This window comes from Quercus lobata, chromosome 7 (assembly GCF_001633185.2).
Source record: "Quercus lobata isolate SW786 chromosome 7, ValleyOak3.0 Primary Assembly, whole genome shotgun sequence".
In the NCBI taxonomy this organism is placed as follows: domain Eukaryota; kingdom Viridiplantae; phylum Streptophyta; class Magnoliopsida; order Fagales; family Fagaceae; genus Quercus; species Quercus lobata.
The window spans coordinates 17,168,644-17,190,491 of NC_044910.1; the positions used below are offsets into that span (position 1 = coordinate 17,168,644).

Here is a 21,848-nt window from a genome sequence, read left to right on the forward strand (position 1 = left end):
CACCTAAGCACATGTTAAAGAAAATTCTAGCAAAATATTTAAGCATGGTAACCATATCAAGAACAGAACATAATAATGACATGCTAAACATATTCATGCATCAAACAATAAACAACATTAATGAAAGAAGAAAAACAGAACACCTTTTGCATGAGCGTGCTCTTCTAATGAAAGAATATTTTAGGATTCAAAGAAATTTTTTTACCTCTTTGAAGCCTAAAATACTTTGCTTACAAAAAAGAAGTTCCTAAAGCAAAAGCCTCCAAAACGTATTTAACGTAAGGGGAATTGAAAAGTCAAAAGAGAAGAGCCAGAAAGAGGGGAGGTTAGAAAGTGTGCTGAATTTTGAGAGGCATCCCCTATTTATAGAGGTTGGAATGCTGAAAAAATAAGCAAAAAATGTATGGGGAAAATCCTAAAAAAAAAAGGAGATTTGGATAAGAGTAAGTTGATTTTTCAGATCAGAACAAGCTTTAGTATTTTGACCATATCGTTTTACTCAAAATTATCATTAATCTGAAATTTTGAAAACTGATGGGAAATTCGATTCTCTACAACCTTTCCAGAAATAGCCTAGTTCGAATTTTGAGTTCTACTATGCCAAAAGTGCCTTGGAATGTAAATTTGAAATCTGCTACTTGATTAGCACGTTTTTGAAGTGTTTTCCAACTCTAAAGCTGTATTTGGACGAATTTAAGAGTTATTTTCATGATAAACCTCATTCCAAAGTGATAATTAGGAATTTTAAAATAATTATTTTGAATGTAATTATCCTAAAAGCCTAATTATCTACCATCTTTAAATATTATCAACTTATTTGTTTTAATTCCTTGCAACAAATCTCACTTTAAGAAAAATACTCCACCAATCACATAAATTTATTTAATTAATTTTAATCATTAACCAATCAAAATTAATTTCAATTAATCACACGTGATTGGCTTCACCTCATACAATGCATGCAAATTGTGAAAACTTGATCTCATGATATCTTTCAATTCGACGATTTGATTTGGGAATCGGACATACCGTCGCGACCATTAGAATCTCAAGATCATTTTTATGATATGTAATGAATGAATTAATGCATTTAGTGCAACTATGATTTTTTTTGGGTACATAAATGGTCACTCTAGCCATCTTCATTGATTAAATTATGGGTGCAAAATCAAGTGTCTACAATGACTAGTTTTAATGCATCGTTAGAAATGTTTCTTATAACAAGTTAATGTTTTTACTTTACGATTTTAATGTAGTTTTGTTTTTAACTATGTGTAGATTTCGTATTGGTGGCTTTTAGGGCATTTTCTTTTGGCACTACTTGAAGACATTTGAAGACATCTTCTTTGACCCTAGTTATATTACATTAATGCTTTTGTATTGTTATAAAACGTCTTGTGTTGTTGTACATGTTGGAAACAACTTGTATTTGTACGGATGGATTGAATCTAATACTTGTTTTATTTACTTTTGGATTGTTTGCTTATAAATGTGTTGTTTAAATGTGAGGTTTTAATAATATAATGACAGGTTAATCTCAAAGGAAATAAATAAAAATATAAAATTAGACTAAAATAATAAATCTTTGGCAACAAAAATTTTTTTGTCACTAATAGTTTGCATACGATGGAATAATAACATTTGGTGACAAAATTATTTGCCGCCTAAAATGGCAAAAAAAAAAAATTTTGGTTTAGGAGATGAAATATTTCATTGCCAAATATAGGCAAATTAAAAAAAAAAAAGTTTGGTTTCGGCGACGAAATATTTCATTCTCAAACATGGACAAATTGAAAAAAAAAATGGTTTTTGGCGATGAAATATTTCGTCGCTAAATATGATTTAATAATTAAAAAAAAAAAAAAACACATTTGGCGACGAACCTATTTTATCTTGAATCGTGTATTTAGCGAGGAAAACATTCAGCGATGAAATGGTTTCGTCGCCAAAAGTTAAAAAAAAAAAAAAATATATATATATATATATATATATGTTCAGAACTTTTGGCGATGAAATTTTTTGTCACTAGGACTTTTGGCGATGCAATATATGTGACGAAACCAATCTCGTCGCCAAAAAAAATATTTTGTCGCCAAAAATCATAGGCAACGAAATATAGGACTTTTGGTGACAAGACATTTTGTCACCAAAAATACATTTTGTTGTAGTGGAGGCCTCTATACATGTGTTGCTCACAAGCTTGTGGGTTTTTAGTGTATGGAAGCTATTTTGATAATGTGATGAAGACAAAACCAGATCTGCTCTTGAACTCTTCAATGCTTTAGGGCCTTTGTGCACATGTTGCTCACTAGCTTCTGGGTTTTGAGTATATGGAAGTTGTTTTGATAAAAAAGAGGTTGCTTTTTAGGCAAAGAAAATGCCTTGAGAGAGAGAGAGAGAGAGAGAGATGTGGAGATAGTCAAACCCAAGCAAGAGAAAGATTTTTTTTTTTTTTTAGTGAATTTTAAATTACACCCCTAAAGTTTGAGAATGTTTGGATTTTACAACCTGAAACTTCGGAAGCTGAATTTTATCCCCTGCAGTTTGGGGGTGTTTGGATTTTATACCCTGACGTTTCAAAAATTAGATTTTACCTCCTAAATTTTAGGGGTATTTGAATTTTATTTTATAAAGTTTAGAGGTGTTTGGATTTTATATTCTAAAATTTCAGGGTATAAAATTCAAACACTCCCAACTTTTAGAGGTGTAATTTATGATTTACTCATTTTTTATTTTATATAACAATAGTGATGGCAGTGTTCTCACTGGTTGTGGCGAGCACTGTTCTTAACTAAGTATTTTGGACTAATTGGGTGAGACTGCTGTCTAGGTTTTTTTGGAGTCTTTAGCTATATATTTGCTGAAAAAAAATATATTAAAAAATAAAAAATAAAATAAAAAACCTCAATTTAAAGCATCTGCATCCATTGGGAAAATAAAAGCCCTTTTGACCTAACTCTGTGGGCTTAGGAGTGGAAAATTCTGATTGCTTATAATCTTGGTCAATGGATCCAATTGTTTTCGAGTTGTGACAATATACAGTAGAGTATCTGTTTTTTATTTTTTTTTATTTTTTATTTTTTTCAACTATCGGTCTAGGAGAGAATGGCTAAGTGAATGTGTAGCATTAATAAGAACTAAAGTAGGCCTAATTTCTTCTTAGCAAGGAGGTCTGTTTAATGGTTACTTTTACTTCCTTGGCTTTTGCTGACTCTGTTTAATGGTTTTTTGTTGGAATAAAAGCCCTGCCTGGGCTTCCAGGCACCCCCCCCAAAAAAAAAAAAAAGGGAAAAGTGGGCCTAATTTTTATGATGGAGATGTGACATAAGCCCAACCCAGTGTAAATATGAAATAAGCACTCTAATAGAGTAATATCATGCCGCCTGTCCATGCAACGGACTAATTACAACTTTGTGTATAGATTAAATAAATATTAGTATTATTTAGTTTCTCAAAAAAAAAAAATATTAGTATTATTTAGAACTATCTTAACAAATTATTATGGGGTATTTTTTATATATAAAATAAATTATAGTAATAATTAATGAGGCACATGGCAAAAGAATATTAATTTTACATGTAAAATGTTTGTTGAGTTGTGTGGTGCAAGCATGATGTAAAATTGTTTTTCAACAAGTTATGGAAAGATTTGTTGTTGCAAGTATTTTGGTGTTTGATAAATTTTACATTTTTATTCTAAATTTATCAGAATTATTTATTTATTTATTTATTTATTATTATATTTTTTTATGAACTATAGTTAAACTTTTGGTTAGAGATTCTTACAAAAAGTTATAATATTTCATTACTAATATGAGCCGGAGGGGGGTGGGGGGGGAGTGAGGTGTTAATTTTTTCAAACCTCAAGTGAGGGGAGTGTTTTTTTGATCCCTTTAAGTTTGGGTGAAGTGTTATTCCCTCAAACCTCAATGGAAGGGAGTGTAATTACCCCCTTTATTAAGAAACAATCATGACAAATAATCAAATAAGCAATTAAAATAAATAAATAAAAATTTAGTTCAAGAACTATTTTGAGTCTCTCTTAATATGTGTTGAAATTTCATGGAATTAGACTTTTGAGTATATAAAAGTAGCTGACACAAAAAAGTTCTATTCCAATTAAACAAGTAAATGAATTATATGATAAAAACCTATTATGCTACACTTGGTACAAATTTTTATTTTTATTTTTTGTTGAGTAAAAAGGTAAAAACACTAAGTACAAACAAGTACAGTTTTTAAACCCAACTTTTATTATATTATATTATGTATAAAATGATTTGACCCAATTTAATATTATGATAATGTAGATCTAAATGGGAATTAAGGAATAAATGATATATTGTCACATGGCCAGAAAAAGAAGAGAGGAAAAAATCATTTACAAAACTCATAATAAATAGCTGAAAACAACAATTAAGCCTTTATAATAGAATCACAATGGTTGACACGGTCTATTTTGATTTGGATATAATAATAGTAGTGTCAGTCATATTACTCCAAAACGAAATGTATCCATCATATTACTCCAAAAAGAAATGTCTCAGTTGTTTTCCATGACTTTCTTAAATATTTAATTTCTCATACGAATCTTAATTCATTACATTTTACTAAACACCTCAAGCCACTTCCATTTTCATGTCTTTAACAAGTATTTTCTCACGGTAGTTAAAATTGAAATATAAATAAAGTTCTGGGTCTAAATTAGGCAAAACGACAACCCATGCACCTTTACAAGATTCTATTTGTTAAAGTATGTGGATTTTCACCTGACAAACATTGATAATCAACATAGATTTTTTATTTGTTTATCATATTTGTACCCTAATAAGGTCTTAAACATATATAATATTATAAGTAAAGGTGTGGTTTATCAGTGCTGCTTGACCAACAACTACAAGATCAATAATTGAATATAAACGCCATCATTTTATGCGTAGGTATTTGTAGCTAGTTCTTAATGATAGAGTGTGCACAATCCTTTAAATAACGAAAAGAAAATGATAATGTATAGTATACAAAGGAATATATAAGTAGCAAATAATAATGAATATTAATTCTAATGAATAATGGTTGGAACATATATATATATATATATATATATATATATTCTTGCTTCAATTATTGGAACATATATGGTATGTCTCAATGAGAGTGTAAATTTTCTTTGAGACAAAAGCATCTATAGGCAACTTTATAAACAGTTTTTAGGAGTCAACTGTCAACGTGTGAACGTGATGAAATCATGAAATCCATATAGATGACATACAAGTGTAGACAAATTGAACATTGCAATGTGAAATTTAACTAAGAAAAACAGTAGAGAATAAAAGGTTTTATTAACCAAAAAAAAAAAAAGTGTTATGGAAAAAGCTTGTGAGCCCCACCCAGCAAAGTGGGCGGCTAATAAGCACTAGCCAGATACCTTCATTTATTATTTTCACCGACTGAGGTATTTATGTGTTTCAACTGTTTATTTAGTTTTTTTTTTTTTTGAAATTATTTTTTATTAAAATTGTTATAAAATATACTTTTATTTATTATTTTCACCTCTTGAGGCATTTATCTTGGAAACAACTTTCTTATCTTTTTATTGAAAATTTTTACTGTAAAAATACATTAAAGTATTTTTGTATTTTGAAAAAGTGTGAAAATTAAAAAAATAAAAAACTTTCAACTTTTATTATTTATTCCATCATTATATGCAAGTCAATTAAAGCATCTTGTAATAGGATATGCTTTCATGACAAATAAAGGTGCAAGAAAACGAGGTGCAGTTTTGTTCTGCACTCCAACCAAAAAAAAGGTGCAAGATAAAAGCGCAAGGAATAAGTCCTTGTGTCACGTAAAGTTACATAACAAAAATCACAACTGGTTTGTATTACAAATTGTGGTTGGTGAAGAGGTGTCGTCCTACAAATAAGGCTGAGCAAAGGTCCTAACCCTGCCAAATATGTCCTGCATGTAAGATTGTTTTTGATATGAGTGACAATTTGTGAAACGCTTCCTCGGTGGGCTACAGTACCTGCTTCTGCATCAAGTTGATGATACGCTAAAGCTTGCTGGAAGCCCACTCACCAACTTAGTGTTTGGCGCACATGGTTACTTTTATGTTAATGTATCATGTTCAGATAAATCGGTACAAACTGTTTGTTTATTATTTCATTGCCTATGATTAAATGTACAATGGAGCATATATATCTGCACTAATTATCAAAGCCTCAGAGTTTATAAATTATCAAGTGCCCCCACATTACCAAATTAACTAGTACATAGGCAGAAAGAAATTTTTTTATTTAATTGTCCCATCTAATTTTTAATTTTTGTGTCATGTGAATTATTAAATGTAAAAAAAAAAAAAAAAAAAAAAAAAAATTCAAATCCAATTAAATTTTAAATTGGATTTTAGTTGGGGTCCAACTTTACGTCATATGTTATCTAATTTTTTTTTTAATTTTTTTTTGAGAGGTTTTTTTTATAACAAGTGAATTATTGGGTATAAAAATTGAAAAGTATAAATCAAATTAAATTCTAAATCATATATATATATATATAGTGAGAAATCATTAAATATTTTAGAATTCTATAGTTTAAAAAAGTTGTAAACTAATACCATGTATAATTTCAACATTTTCTAAATGTATATGTGTGTGTGTGTGTGTATATATATATATAATTTGAATCGTGTAATTGTGATTGTTTTAAATTTTATCCATGCATATGCATGTCGTTACACACTAATTTATATAACTTACAACCGTAATTGTTAATCTATATAAAATCTAATGAAGGTCATATATGTTTGTTGGCTAACTTATTCTTCGCTCTTTCCATTTAATTGCTTGTTTTTGTTACCGTTCCAAAAATACAAGATGCACTACCATATTTTGGCATATTGCATGTGCGGATGGAGGAAAAGTCTAGCTATTGACACATCCTTTTGTACACACAGTGACAAAGCCAAGAAAGTTTATTTGAGGGACCAAATTATAGTATTGATACATTATTCAAAGGATTTAAGATAAACTCAAAACACATATATAAATAAATATACATACATATATAGGTATATACTAGTGTGTATGAAAAAATAAATTCTTAACTTTGTAATGCAAAAGTAAACAATATCTTATAAATTTATTATATACAAAATTTTCAACTTTATAGAAAAGTTGTCTAGTTTTCTAAAAATGAGAATTAAAAAAAAAATCCTAAAAAGTAATTTTGTATCTCCCATCAATTTTTCTTTGAGATATGGTATAAAATTCATCCATTTTCATTTATAAATAGTGAAATTTATAGCAATTTTAATGTAATTTTTTAAAAAATCTAATGTTGGCACACTATCAAACAAAGCTACCATTACTTCGATGTATTTTTTTTTTTTTTTTCTATTCTCTTTATTCTTTCGAGTATTATTATATGTAAAGTTAATTATCTCTTATTAACCTATTCCTTTACGCAATATAATGAATTTAGCAATTTTAAGTTTTAATCAATTGTTACAAATAATTGAAAATTATAAATGATATGCATTACTCATAAGAAACTAAAAGAGGTCTGATTGGGGAGAATTAAATTTTTGGGAGCTCAATCTATAAAAATCTATATAAGTATTTAAAATCTGATAAATTACTAGATTTTTTTCAAAAATTTGGAGGCCTAAATCCACATCTTATTTATGTGTCAACATATGATTATATTTCAATACTTTTACTTGGATCCACCACGAGTAACTAATTAAGTAAAAGTATTGAAATTGTTGGAATCCTCCAATTTAGTGGTTAATAACAATTATAGCAACATCACTTAACTCAAAAAACTTAAACTTTTTGTATTTGTGTCAAATTATATATGTTATACTAATTACTCCCCTTTTTTATTATAATTCAATATGAAATTCCACTCACATGTGAGAATACTGCATACCTAACAGAATCACTTCAAACTAAAGAGCAAAAGCGGACAATAAAATCAAAGCAGAATATCACATCACAAAATGATTTTAGCATACTGCAAAAATATTCAAACTCTTTTGGTCAAAAAAAAAAAAAAAAAAAGTTCAAACTCTTTAAACCATGGATACTGAGATCGTACAACAATTATTACATTATGTACTTATAATGTGCTTTCTTCAGGATTAATGTGTATAATTGATTCACATTCACTCTTGAAGCATATGTGACATGTCATATCTTTTAATGTTGAGAAATACGTAAATATTCTTTTGCTTTTTTTTTTTTGTTTGTTTGTTTGTTTTTTGCGTATATATTCGTCTGCTATCTTATTTGTTCTTTAGTGTTCCATCAATAAATTAAATAATAATAATAAAATTCTGTCGACGTACTAATTAATTTAATAATATGGGGGCACTACTTGATAATTCATAAACTTCAGAGGCTTTGATAATTAGTGCAGGTTAAGGCTCCATTAAATGTACATATTTAATCATAAGCAATGAAATAAACAAATAGTTTGTACTGATCTAGCTGAAGTTGATATATTAACATAAAAGTAACCATGTGCTCCCAAACACTGGGTTGGTGGGTGGGCTTCCAGTAAGCTTTAGTGTACGTGTCATAAACTTGAAGCAGAAGCAGGTACTGTAGCCCACTGAGGAAGCGTTTCACAAACTGTCACTCATATCAAAAACAATCCTGTACTATGTTCGAATCATAAGCTTTTCTTTGTTTGGTGAATGCTGGATGGAAGAATAACTTTTCAAATATATGTACGTACTATTGATATAATTCAATGATATTCTATGGGAATCTTCTATCTAAATAAATACAATTACAGTGATTACAAGTGACTGATTTTCTCTTTGTACAAAAGATATATCATAAACATCGCACATTTTTAGTGTAATAGTTATTTCATAAGTATAAGTATTAATTGGATGTGGAAGATAAAAGTCAGGATTTAAGTCTTCAAGAAAAAATTTCATACACGTATATACTTAGATGAGGTTAAAATAAAATTTCTATCTTGTATATAAAAAAGAAAAAGAAAAAAGATATATCATATTCCAAATACCGTATATCAAAGCTTCGTGTTACAAATATGTCCTGCATGTCTTGGTAATTGCCTAAAAATCAAACTTCCCAGACTGTCAAGCGTAGGTGCCTAACTTAATTAGTTGTTGAAGTAGTAGTGGTTTGAAATTTCCCGGAAGGGAGAGACACCTATGTTATATATATAAAGGTCAGAACACAGTCATTTTGGAGAGATTCCAACCTACAATCTATCCCATTTTGGTGGAAAAACATTTATCATCGTATAAAAAACACATATATAATTTATTTTATGAAAAAAAATACCTTCTATAAATAGAAGTGCATCATCTTAATATATTTTTATTTTATAAACAAAGTTTAGTTACAAAACTAGTTGTAACTTAAGGTTACAACTTTACTCAATAAAATAAATATTACTATATATTTTAAAAATTTAACTGTTGAATTGCATGTTCTTTATGCTCTTAATACGCATGTCAAATTTTGTATTAATTAAATATTATTTACTATTTAATTTATAAGCTTATATTTTATGCATAATTTTAAACTATAAAAACTTGCAATTTAAATAATTTATTGATGACTAGCTATTAATCTTTAATTTTCTTGAAATTTTGCAAGCATAGAAGATATAAGAATAAGACGTAATCCAATAGTGAATTTGTCAAAATTCATCTCCAATAAAAATATATTGGGTAAGGTTGTAGCCTGAGGTTACAATCAATTTTGCAACTAAATTTTGTCCTTATTTTATTTCAACTATTACAATTAAAGGAGAGGGAAGATCCCTTACCTCATCTTAATATAACATTATTCCATATATACCTCACAACCCTCAACTCCACAAAATGCCCAAATATGGTTGCATTATAATATACTTTCAGGCATGGTCCGTGATGATATACTTTTACTATGCAGCGGACTATTGAATTATCCAAATAATAATAAAGTAAAAATTTACTAGGCTTTTCTTCTTTAACCCACCAAAATTTTTATTCAAAATTTTGCATATAATAAACTTCACAAACTTTGATTACTATGTGAGAAAATAAAGTGCATGTGTCACATTACAATTGGTAGAGGATAAAATAGAGCACTAAAAGTGAGATAAAATATCTTTAGTCATCTTATATGCCCTACTTATTTGAGTGCTTATAATAAATTAGCTATAAGAATTATAATTGATTTTTTTTTTTAACCAAACAGTGGAAGATTAAATAACATTTCAATCCTTATTTCTTAGCCTTTAGGTATATTTTCTATTCCACTTAAATTTTTTTTTTTTTTAAATGGTATATTTTCTATTCAAATGACGTACGAAGGGGTAAGAACTCTCCATATGGAATATTTCATACACAAATTTTTACTTCTAGAATACAAAGAAATTTTTTAAAAATTTGCTGATCACCAGTAACTCTCTCTCTCTCTCTCTCTCTCTCTCTCTCTCTCTCTCTCTCTCTCTCTCTCTCTCTCTCTCTCTCTCTCTCTCTCTCTCAGGAGACCAATCAATGCTTGGCAATCCAAAAAGTAGTCATTTTAAGCCATATAGTCTTTGAATAAATTGTCGATGTTGATAATATTAAAATGAACCACTTAAAAAAAAAATAATAATAAATCTTAGGATTGAAATTTTAATGATGAAATTGAATAGTTTCATTTAGAGTAATGTTAGAGATACAACAAATTTTAGTCTATTAGTTTTACAAACTAATGTGTTAACTTACAAACATAACACATTAAAATTTTAGAATTTTTTTATTGTGTTTTAGATGTGATACCAATCACATTTGTTTGAAACATTTCCATAGAAAAATTGATAACATTTTAACATTTTCCTTTTAATATTCAAGAATAAAGTGAAATTTGTGTTATTCATCCAAAGAACATGAAAGGACGCGGTTTGGATTCTAAGCCTAAAAAGTAACTAGATCTAGGCTCAATGAGTCCAATATAATGAATTTGTAAAGAATAGGTTAGAAAACTAGGTTATAATGAGTTGGGTAACAATTATAATAGATCTAGATGACAATAAAGTAAAAGTAGATTGATTTTATCTAAAACAAATTATCCTCGGTCTAGTATGAGGAGATTAGTTCTTGTATATATTACTTGAAGTTGGTTACAAATACAGTTCTAATTACTAAAGTATTTATTTCTTAATTCTCCGATCCCCTTCTCTTAGAGCCTTCCTCATAATTTATACTATTTCTCCCTTCTCATCTCCACCCTCCACGTGGACAGTAGATTGCTTATGTTGATCATTATCCCATTAGCACTCTTCTGAAGTCTTTGGGGATAGCTATAAGACTAAAAAACACTATTCAGATATCACTTTCTCATTAATGCAGCTAGAAATTTAGCTACAAAGTATTCAATGCACTGGTGGCAGCTTTCTCTTAGATATTTCTTAGCTCCCATCCCTCCTGTACATTCATAATGCATGTCTTTATCAATAGAATTTCCTGTAACGTCACCCTAGATGATAAGACATACATTTTGATCTTCACCTCGTTTAGTCGAGGGGATATTCCTTCTCGGCATACCTTTCCCAACTCTCTCATTTGTAGCTTATTCATGGGGCTCTGAGTGTCGCATCTTCAATGCCATTTATATGTCCTCGGACCACTCAACATCCTCAGCTAAGGTCCAAGGCCCAATATATATACCTTTGGGCCCCTTAACCCTACAGAACAAAATTATAGTTTAGTATTACATCTTTTTGTATTGTATGAAAAGCTTAAGCCAAAATCCAATTTACTAGCTCTAAGCTTGGCGACACTTCTAACGATCCTTCAGCATTCAAAAATTGGAATTTATACTATCAACTACTACATCTTGCTGTTAGCTCACTTTAAAACAACATAATTTTGGACAAAAAATTAATAATGCTGTAATAGTGATTTTAAACTTAGCTATAAATGCATATTAACCAAAACTTAATATTGAAACTTAGCTCGGACTGAGTCACATTTTAAGCAATATAGTCTTTGAATAAATTGACAATCGATGTTGATAACATTAAAGTGAACCACATCAAAAACTTCTTAGGATTGAAATTTTAACAGTGAAATTGAATAATTTCATTTAGAGAAATGTTAAAGATTCTATAAATTTTACAAACTAATGTGTTAACTTACAAACACAGCACATTAAAAAACAAAAGCTTAGGAATTTTATTTATTGTGTTGTAGATGTGACACCAATCACACTTACTATCACGTTTTTTTGTAATATTTCCATTGCAAAATTGGTAATAATTTTAAAATTTTCCTTTTAATATTCAAGAATAAAGTGAAATTTGTGTTATTCTTCCTACAACAAAATTATAGTTTAGTATTACATCCTTTTGTATTGTATCAAAAACTTAAGCTAAAATGCAATTTACCGGCTCTAAGCTTGGCGTCACTTCTAAAATGGTCCCTCGACTTTCAAAACTTGGAATTCATACCATCAACTATTACATCTTGCTGTTAGCTCACTCGAAAACGACATCATTTTGGACAAAAAATTGATAGTGCTGTAATAGTGATTTTAAACTTAGGTATAAATGTATTTTAACCAAAACTTAATATTGAAACTTAGTTCCAACTGATTTGTGAGAGTTACGGTTAGGGGAGGACTGTCCCTTGTTGTGTAGATTAGCTTTAAAAGAAAATGAGTATTTAACATAATAATAATAATAATAATAGTATACTGGTTTTCTTAAACTTATGAAAATATGCCTGCATAATTTCAAATAAAGAGAACTGGTATGGACTGAGACATACTAAGGATCACAAACTTGTATTATACTGTGAAGATTTCCCATTATGTTTAATTTATACTTATTTATACCTAGTACTGACAGTATTAAGAAAAAAAGATTTATAAGACGAAATCCTAGAAAAAACAGTACTAAAGAACGTTGGTTCCACGTTTCATTTAGTTTATGCAGAAATAAGATATTACTTAATAGGTACAATAGAAATCATATTTCAACAATCACACATCATGATGATCGGCACAATACATCAGAATGAGCCAAAAGTTGTGTTATTTTTAGTGCTGCAGGAGGTTATTCTAAATTAACAGTTCACCCATCTAGATCTTTCAGATTCTTTCTTCATATGCCTTGCTCATCTATAGGTTTGCATTCTTTCATTCTTGTTCTTTTCCCTTGTCAAGTATATGGCATTCTAAGCAAGAATATTTTGAACTTTCCCTTAATTTTAATAACTACCATCTGTAGCAAATTATATTTCTGACAGATTAGAAATTTATATAAAACCAGTGTGGTGATATTGGCTTAGTACATAATTTTCAGTAAATTTTATGCAAAATTATTAGGTCACGAACTACAAATCATTATATTGTTTAGATGTAAAAACTTCTCCAGAAACCAGATGAGGAGTATGCCTTAAGCCAAATAAATTTTTATGCTCTCTTTGTACTTTTCCTTGTTCTTTTTTTTTATTTTTTATTTTTTTTGGGGGGGGGGGGGGGGGGGGGGGTGCTGGCTAGCTAGGATTGGCTGAACATACAAAAAATTCCAAAATCTAAGGAAAAAACAAAGAGCAAAAGACAAAAAGAAAATACAGACCAAACCATCCATAACATTATTATTTCTTGAAGAAAAACACTCACACACAAGCTAGGTCACACACTATGCATACTGTTGTGTTATTACAACAATCACACATCACAACGAGCCAGAAGTTGTGTTATTTTGAGAGCTGTAAGAGGTTCTGCAAAATTAACATCTACATCTTACTTCCTATCCCTGGCTCATCCGTACGGTTGCATTGTACACAAGCTAGGTCACACACAATGCACAAACCTGAAACCACACACTTTCCATGTTTCAGTAGACAAGAAAAGAGAAACACCACTCAAGATTATGGATAACAAGCACACTCAGTAGCAAGAAAATCCAATCCATTTCGAGATCCAAACCCTCGAACCCTTTAAACTTCGATCTATACACAAAAATATCTAAAATTTGGACTTAGGGCTTTCCAGGAGTTTTTGGGTCATGGCCTGGATTCGCTCCTGGACCCTTGTAGTCTGTGGTTTCAAACTCCAATATTCTGCCCTCAACATCAAAAAGTTCATCTCCATCCCTCAGATCCTGCAAATTATATATAGAACTTCATGATTACATGTCAATTATATGGGGTTTTTAATTAGGTTATCGACTTCTAGATCGACCGATACCTTCTAGTGGTTCCACCAAACACGTTTAGGGTTTGGATCTACCTCCTTACTTAAGTATCAAATGAGAGAGACAAACCTGAGCCTGTAGATCTTGAACTGCTATTGCTGATGGATCTTCCTCGTTTTTCTTTAGGCTTCCTATTAACAAGGAAAATTAAAAAAATTGCTCAATGTTACAAAGAAATGAAAAGGATTACATCATAGTTAAGATTAGAGACCCAAAAAAAAGACTTACCAGCTACAGTTGAGACAACGAAAGTGAAACATAAGAGGAGCACCAAAAAGCTGAGAAAAGTTTTCTGCGCCATGTTATCAAACAAGTTGAAATAGGAGAAGCAAACTTTGGTGATGGAAATACAGGGCATATGGCATAACATTTAAATAGAGGAGCAGTGGAATTATTGGTTTGAACACACAAGGAATGGAAGGAAGTAGTCATGTACAAAGAGTCAACTTCTGTTTTTTTTTTTTTTTTTACTTTATTGTACTCATTTGTGTGAGTTCCCACTTGCCTAACTTGATCATCTCTTTTGCTCATTTTCTAGTGTTACTAATAAGGCTAGTTATAATGAGGGTATGTGTGACTTAAAAACAATGTTCGTAGAAGAAAATGTCAATGATACAATTATTTTTCTCCAATTTTCTATATTTTAATTGTTTTCCACTAGGTTCCAGCTCGTATTTTCTTATTGTTCTACCTTCAACGTTACATATTCCAACCACCAACGATACACTAGTCTACACAAACTGCCATCAAGCTTATATTGGTTATCCATATTACAAGACCCCAAAATTCCTACACAATAATAATAATAGTAACTGAACCAATTAACCATTTAAGGAAATTAAAACTTATATTTAGGCTGAAAATGAAGCCCAACTTACCCAATTTATAACCCATTCGATCACTAAAGTTCAAAAGTCATCACAAGAATCTACTACCAAATTTATTTGATATCAAAACTAACTTTTCCATTAAACTGCCAGCACCTATCTATAGTAAGGGCATCCACGAAATCCTTTCTATTATACAAGTAACGTACGATCGATATATGTGGTTCTATATAGCTACAGTAACGTAGTTGATTTCCTCACCCATGCAGGGCGTTTTTTCTCTTGATTCTTCATCTAATCACCAAGGGATCGGTCTAGGAGAGCATGGCTAAGTGAATGTGTTGGCCACAGGTGAAGGAAAGGGAAAAATTCAGGAAAAAAAAAAAGCATCATGCAAGAGCGAAAATGAGAACTAGTTAATTTTGAATGAACTTATTTATTAAAATGCCACATTATGAATTCTATTTTCTAATTTCTTATTCAATTTAATTAAACAAAAAAAAAAATGCTTTCTAGTGTAGAAAATATTTTCCTTCTCAACTTATATCAATGTATAATAACCTCTAATTTCATGAAGTTATAAAAAAAATTTATCCCATTTTTATGATATATGGAATAAATAAATATAAAAATATGATTATAACAATTGTCCCAAGCTTACACATTTAATATTATATGGTTACTAAAGTGGGCTTCTACTCTCTAGCTATACAATATACTTGTACCATCCAAACCACTGCTCCCAATAGAATCCCTAGAACGACATGGGTTTGGACCATACAAGCGAGATTTACATCCTTATGTGGGTTGCATAAGCACTGAAATTGCCTAATAAGTTTTATGATGGAGATGCGGCATGACCCCAACTTGGTTTAAATATGGCATAAGCACTTTAATATTATGTTAATGCGATGCTTGAATTAATTATAAATTCTTCATAAATTGAATAAAATTTTTTATTAATATTATTCAAACCATCTTAATAATTTTGAACCTCTTTTATATAGTTTTACCTAAAATAATTTTTTAAAATAATAATTATGAGGTTTATGGCAAAAAAATCAATTTTACTTCATTGAAAAATATTTTTTGAGTGGTTTGGTCTAAGCATGATGTTAAATTAAGATAATAAGTTATATGGAAAAGGAAAATTAATGTTACCTCATGTAAAACATTTGTTGAGTTTTTTGGTGCAAGCATGATGTAAATATTTAATAAATAATCAAATTAATTAAAATGAATTTTTATTTTTATTTTTTGGGAATAAATTTTACTTTAAGTAGTATTTTAAATTTCTTAAAATTTACTTAATATATTTTAACATAGAATAAACTATCTTAACAACTAATAAGTCCTTTGATATATTGGTAATAGAATTTAATTTAAAGTAAAAATATTTTAATAATTAAATAGTCTCTTTACATAGGCTATGCATGTCTTCAAGGGTTCTTCTTTTTTTAAAATAAAAAAATTTAACATTTTCAAGTTTTGATTGCAAGTAGTTCTGTTCTAAGTATAAAACGCGTGTCACAATTTTATGGAATTTGAATTTGAATTTATTTTTAAATTATATCAATAAGTAGTTATTTTAGGTATAAAATATGTGTCGTAATCTCATGGAATTAAAATTTTAAATTTATCTTCATAACTTTAATTTATCATATTATTAATCTTTGTCAGTTAGACAATGGAGTTATTTTTGAAAGTATAGAAAAGTGGACACTAAAAAGTTCTACTCCAGTTAAATATATAGATGAGTTATATGGCAAAAACTCATTAGGCTATGTGAAAACAATTGGCCCAACTATAATTTCTAAACCCAACTTTTATTATATATTATATGATATGATTTGACCAAATTTTAATATTATGTTAATTTGTTTCTAAATGGAAATTAAAGAACAGATGATATATTTTTACGTGCCTAGAAAAACAAAAGCAAAAACAAAAAACAAAAAATCATGTATGAAACTCATAATACATACCTAAAAATCATCAATAATATTTTTCACAAAATATTTTTCAATAATATATACCTAAAAATCGTGTAAGAATATAATATTTTTCACAATTGTTGATTGGTGGTGTCGGTCATGGACCTAATTGAAAGTGTTGTTGATTTAGTCATCACAAACTATATTAGCAATAATATTTTTCACATAATATTTTTCAATAATATATACCTAAAAATCATGTAAGAATATAATATTTTTCACAATTGTTGATTAGTGGTGTCGGTCGTGGACCTAATTGAAAGTATTGTTGATTTAGTCATCACAAACTATATTAGCAATTTAGAAAATTATTGTTAAAAAAAGAATGATGTATTCATAGTATTATTTCAATAAGAAATGGTGTCAATTGTGGACCTAATTGAAAGTGTTGTTGATTCAAGGGCTATCTATCAGGGAACCTTGGTCGACCACCCTTATTTGATTGTGTTCATCGTTGGATACCTCATTGGCATTGACTTCCTCGGCCGAGGATGTCCAAGTGTTCGTATACCCCTGGGTGTCAATCTAATGATGCATACCATTTCTTGATATAGACACCTCATTTTGTACCCCTTATGACTCGAGCCCTTGTTTCCGAATAACAATATCACTCAAAGGCCTAAGGTTGATTTAGCGCCTAATCTTGTAAAACCTTGACATGAAGGATAATTTTGGTAAAGAAAATGTGCAGGGAAAACCCTAAGCATGCTTACGCATACACATGTATGCGCATGCATGCTTAAAGTAAGCGTACGCATACATGGAGCATGCGCACACATGCCCCAAGAATGTGCACGCGTCTAGGGTTTTGGAATACCTTTAAGAAAAGATTTTGGATATAAATTTGTTTAGAGTGAATCGCACATCATTTGGGAGCCGCCCTCCACCCTTCTATGATCATTATAAAAAGCCCAAAAGACTCTTTTACAAAATATAAAGAATATACGCCAAATTCACTAAAAAATTGTGAATCAAAAAGGGAGTTTTTATACTAAAACATCCTCAAATTAAAGTTTACTTAGTTGGGACCTGTTTTGGTCTTAACCTTCGAGTTTTAAACTTACTAACCTTCTTGATTAATTGACTAAGGGAAACGATCAAATCAAAACTCTAAAGAGTTCTAGTGTTTGACGTAAATGTCTAAATTTGTCTCTTTCTTTTTTCTTTTTTTGTTATTTTTTTTGTTTTTATGTTTTGATTGCTTCACTGCCTCTATCTTTAGCTTAGGTTGTTTAGTGTTTGAGTTATAAGTATGATAGGTTGCTAGATTTTTTGCTTTGATTCATCTATTTCAGTGTTTCTAGGTTTAAGTTTCTAGTCGTGTATGCACGCGCATGGTTCATGCATGTGTACACATGCTCGTGGTATGCGTACACATACACATGGGACACATACGCACTCCCTATGTATGTGCACGCATACTTGTGCCTAGAAACTTAGATTCAAGTTTCTTTGAGTTCTACTTGCTTTCTTTCACATGTTTAGTTTCTACTTAGTTTAGTTTCACATTTTTAAGTCTTAGAGTCAGCAGGATAAAATGCTTTGCTTTGTTTAATTATTCGATGAGTGATAAGGGTTTATGCTTTGTTGAATAACATGAACATGCATTGATGCATAGGTGCTGTGATGCAGTGAAGTAAGTTATGCATAATTACATGAACATGCTTACTTGGTTTGAATGATAGATATATTTATTTGGTGGATATGATGAGTTCGCTTGCTTGATGTGAATGAGTTGATACGTGATGCTACTTGATAGGCCACAAACTGAATGACCCCTTGTGATAGAAATTAATTAATTAATTAGTCAAGTTATTAATTAATCAATTTATCATGCAAACACGTGATAGCACAAACAAATCACCAATAAACTAATTATGCAGCGGAAAATAAATAACACGGTGATTTGTTTACGAATGGGGAAAACCTAACGGCAAAAACCCCACCGGGTGATTTTTAAGTCACCACTCCTAAAACTCCACTATTATCACAACAAGCGGTTACAAGTAAAGGAATCCCAAGTACCTTACCAACCTATAGTTGAATCCTTACCCCAATACCCAATTGGATTTGTTTTGTAGTGGCAGTTTCCCTTTCTGATGCACGACTCCCAAGTACGTGACTAACCAATTGCTCAGATCCCAGTACGCAACTTCAATCACCAACTAAGAAGGTTGTTGGTTGCAAAATTCTTCAGTTCATCCACACGATAAAGATCAAGAAGATGCTTGACCACAAAACCCTATGGTGCACATACACAGCAACTTCTTCAAGAGAAAGAGATGAACTAGGGTAAGAACTTCGTCTCTGATCACAATTTGCTTGAACAGAGTTTGCTCAATGCTTGTGTAACTTGTGAACTATTTGACAGCCCTTAAAACAATCATTTTTTATGTCTAGGGTTAGGAGAAAAGAAAACCCAAAGACATATTCACGGATCCCAAGAAAATTAGATCAGAATTCTGAAATTCTTAAACCTCGACAGATAGGAGGTGTCGAGCAGCTGTCGAGCACACCAGACTTTGAACAGCTTTCTTAAGCTCAATAGATGCAACTGTCAAGCCAGCTGTCGAACTTTAATGAATTTGCACTATTAGCTTGTTTTCTTGGACAGACTTGGAGGCTTCAACACTTGATTCTGAAACATGGTTTCTTGAAGTATGTAAATACATCCTAAATTTACCCAAATACAAGTAAAGTGTGTTTTGTCAAATGATAAGCCAATTACATAAAGTAGTGACATATGTTCCTAACAAGTGAAACACATATGTCCTAACACTATTACCCTATGATTATTTGCATCCACTGTTTGTTGCCCTTGGACAATATGTTTGAATGCCATGATAGATGAATGCTAAGGTTTTGAGATGTTATGCTATGTTAATTGCTTTAGATTCATGTTAGAGTGTGTGTGAGTCTAGAATAACAAATTAGAAGATCCTTTGATGAGACTAGGATTTTGAACACAATGAGTGGAGACCAACTTCTGGGTCAGGTGGGGTTGAGTGTTTAACACCTTCCCATCTCCATGCCTAAACTCTAGACACGCGCTCTGGTAAAGATCAATCCCTCCACAAGGGCGCTATATACATGGTTCCTAAACCTAATCTAGGTTGTGACTCCATTTACATTCTCCACCCAATTCATCCTCGGCCAAGACGTATTTCCCAAGAGGAAATCACTCGTCATGGGCGCTTGCGCCCACACTTTGGGACTGGCCCTTGGTTCATTTATTGGGTCTAGGCTTTTTCTCTTGTTGGCTATGGTTAGGTCCATTCCCTCAGACCGTTCTATTCTTCAACGGATTTGTGGTCCACTGCCCCTGGAGTACAATTTGAAGACCATCCCCCTACAATAGTATTATTTAAACTTGAAAGTAAATGTTATATAATCGTGTTGTTTAGCGTAAGTTGATATACTTATATAGTTATATTTGGTTTTGAGATTTTCTTTATATATTCTTTAGGTTTATCTTACTGTATTATTAATGTATATTTGATTGTTGATATATATACATTCTTTTAAATTAACTAGCTAAAGTGTGAGTTGTTAGGACATATGTGAATCATGTTAGGAACATATGTCAATATAGAATTGGCTAATCCTTTGATAAAACGCAATTTACTTGTAATTTGGTAGATCTAAAATGTGTTTAATGCTTCAAGGAATAAGGTTTCAAGTTCAGGTGTTTAAACCATGCAAGTCTGTCTAAGAAACAAGTGAAGAAGTGTTGGATTTTAAAACTCGACAGATAGCATCTATTGAGGTTTAAAAGGCAGTTTAACCCGATGCTTGATAGCTGCTCGATAGATACCCTATCAATCGAGATTTAAGAAAATCAGTTTTTCAGATTTGATTTCGCTCCAATCTGTGTATAGATGTTTAGGTTTTCTTTTCTTACAACCCTAAACATATATAAGGATTGTTTTAAGGGCCGTCACAACTGATGCACCTCAATGCAAAAGTTTTTTACAAGCATAGGTTTTCCCCAATCGTAAACAAATCACCATGTCAATTTATTTTCCACTGCATATTAACTTAGTTGGTGATTTGTTTGTGCTACCACGCTTATTGCATGCTAATTGAATTAATTAATTAACTTGGCTAATTAATTGGTTAATTCATCATAAGGGGTCAATACTTTTTTGGCCTATCATGAGTAATCCCAATTTTAAGAGGAAAATTGTTCAAGATTCAAGAGTTATCATTCAATCTTCTGTCTTAAATGTTAAAACTTTAGATCTTGTATTTTAAGAAGGTTGAAAGATGTGAACCTAAGCAAATGAATATTGTTTTCTTATAATATGATCATGATTTTGATGATCAATATGACATTATTACCGTATACAATATGAGACATGAGATTTTGAGTGATTGTGTAAGTATATAAAAATATATTACTAAAATTTTAGATCAAAACCAATTATATAAAAGATTTTAATACAATGGAAGAATGTAAGACGACTTTATTTGGTGAAAGTTAATTTATGAAAAACATTTTTTAATCACAATTTTTTAAAGGTAAAAATTAAATTTTATTTAGTTTGGCTCCCTTTAAAAAAAATTTCTGACTCCACCACTAGAGCGGTAGAGCCACTTCCATTTCCATTTTCATGTCATTTACAAGTATCTTCTTAGAGTAGTTAATTTTGAAATATATGTAAAGTTTTGGGTCTCGGTTAGGCAAAACGACCCACCTTTACAAGTATCTTCCCCCACGAAATGCAGGATACCATTTTCACCTTGCAATCATTACTACTTAACATAGATATTTTATAATATTCGTACACTAATAAGTTTTTGAACTTGA

General features: G+C 30.4%; 1 protein-coding gene across 1 annotated transcript; it reads right to left on the reverse strand.

Moving 5' to 3' along the window:
* Positions 1-13,593: 13,593 nt before the first annotated feature.
* Positions 13,594-14,605, reverse strand: LOC115954245. The gene is made up of 3 exons (XM_031072156.1): positions 14,446-14,605; positions 14,287-14,348; positions 13,594-14,124 (listed from the first exon to the last, which is right to left on the reverse strand). Exons 1-3 carry the CDS (start codon positions 14,585-14,587, stop codon positions 14,002-14,004), a joined length of 327 nt encoding a protein of 108 aa, XP_030928016.1. The 5' UTR covers positions 14,588-14,605; the 3' UTR covers positions 13,594-14,001.
* Positions 14,606-21,848: the final 7,243 nt, after the last annotated feature.

What these genes read in the sequence shown, in the direction of transcription:
- LOC115954245 (XM_031072156.1), bottom strand. Translation starts at nt 14,587, where the DNA reads ATGTTATGCCATATGCCCTGTATTTCCATCACCAAAGTTTGCTTCTCC. An exon ending in CGTTGTCTCAACTGTAGCTG is followed by an intron (nt 14,349 to 14,445) that starts GTAAGTCTTTTT and finishes CCTTGTTAATAG; the next exon opens with GAAGCCTAAAGAAAAACGAG. An exon ending in TTCAAGATCTACAGGCTCAG is followed by an intron (nt 14,125 to 14,286) that starts GTTTGTCTCTCT and finishes TATAATTTGCAG; the next exon opens with GATCTGAGGGATGGAGATGA.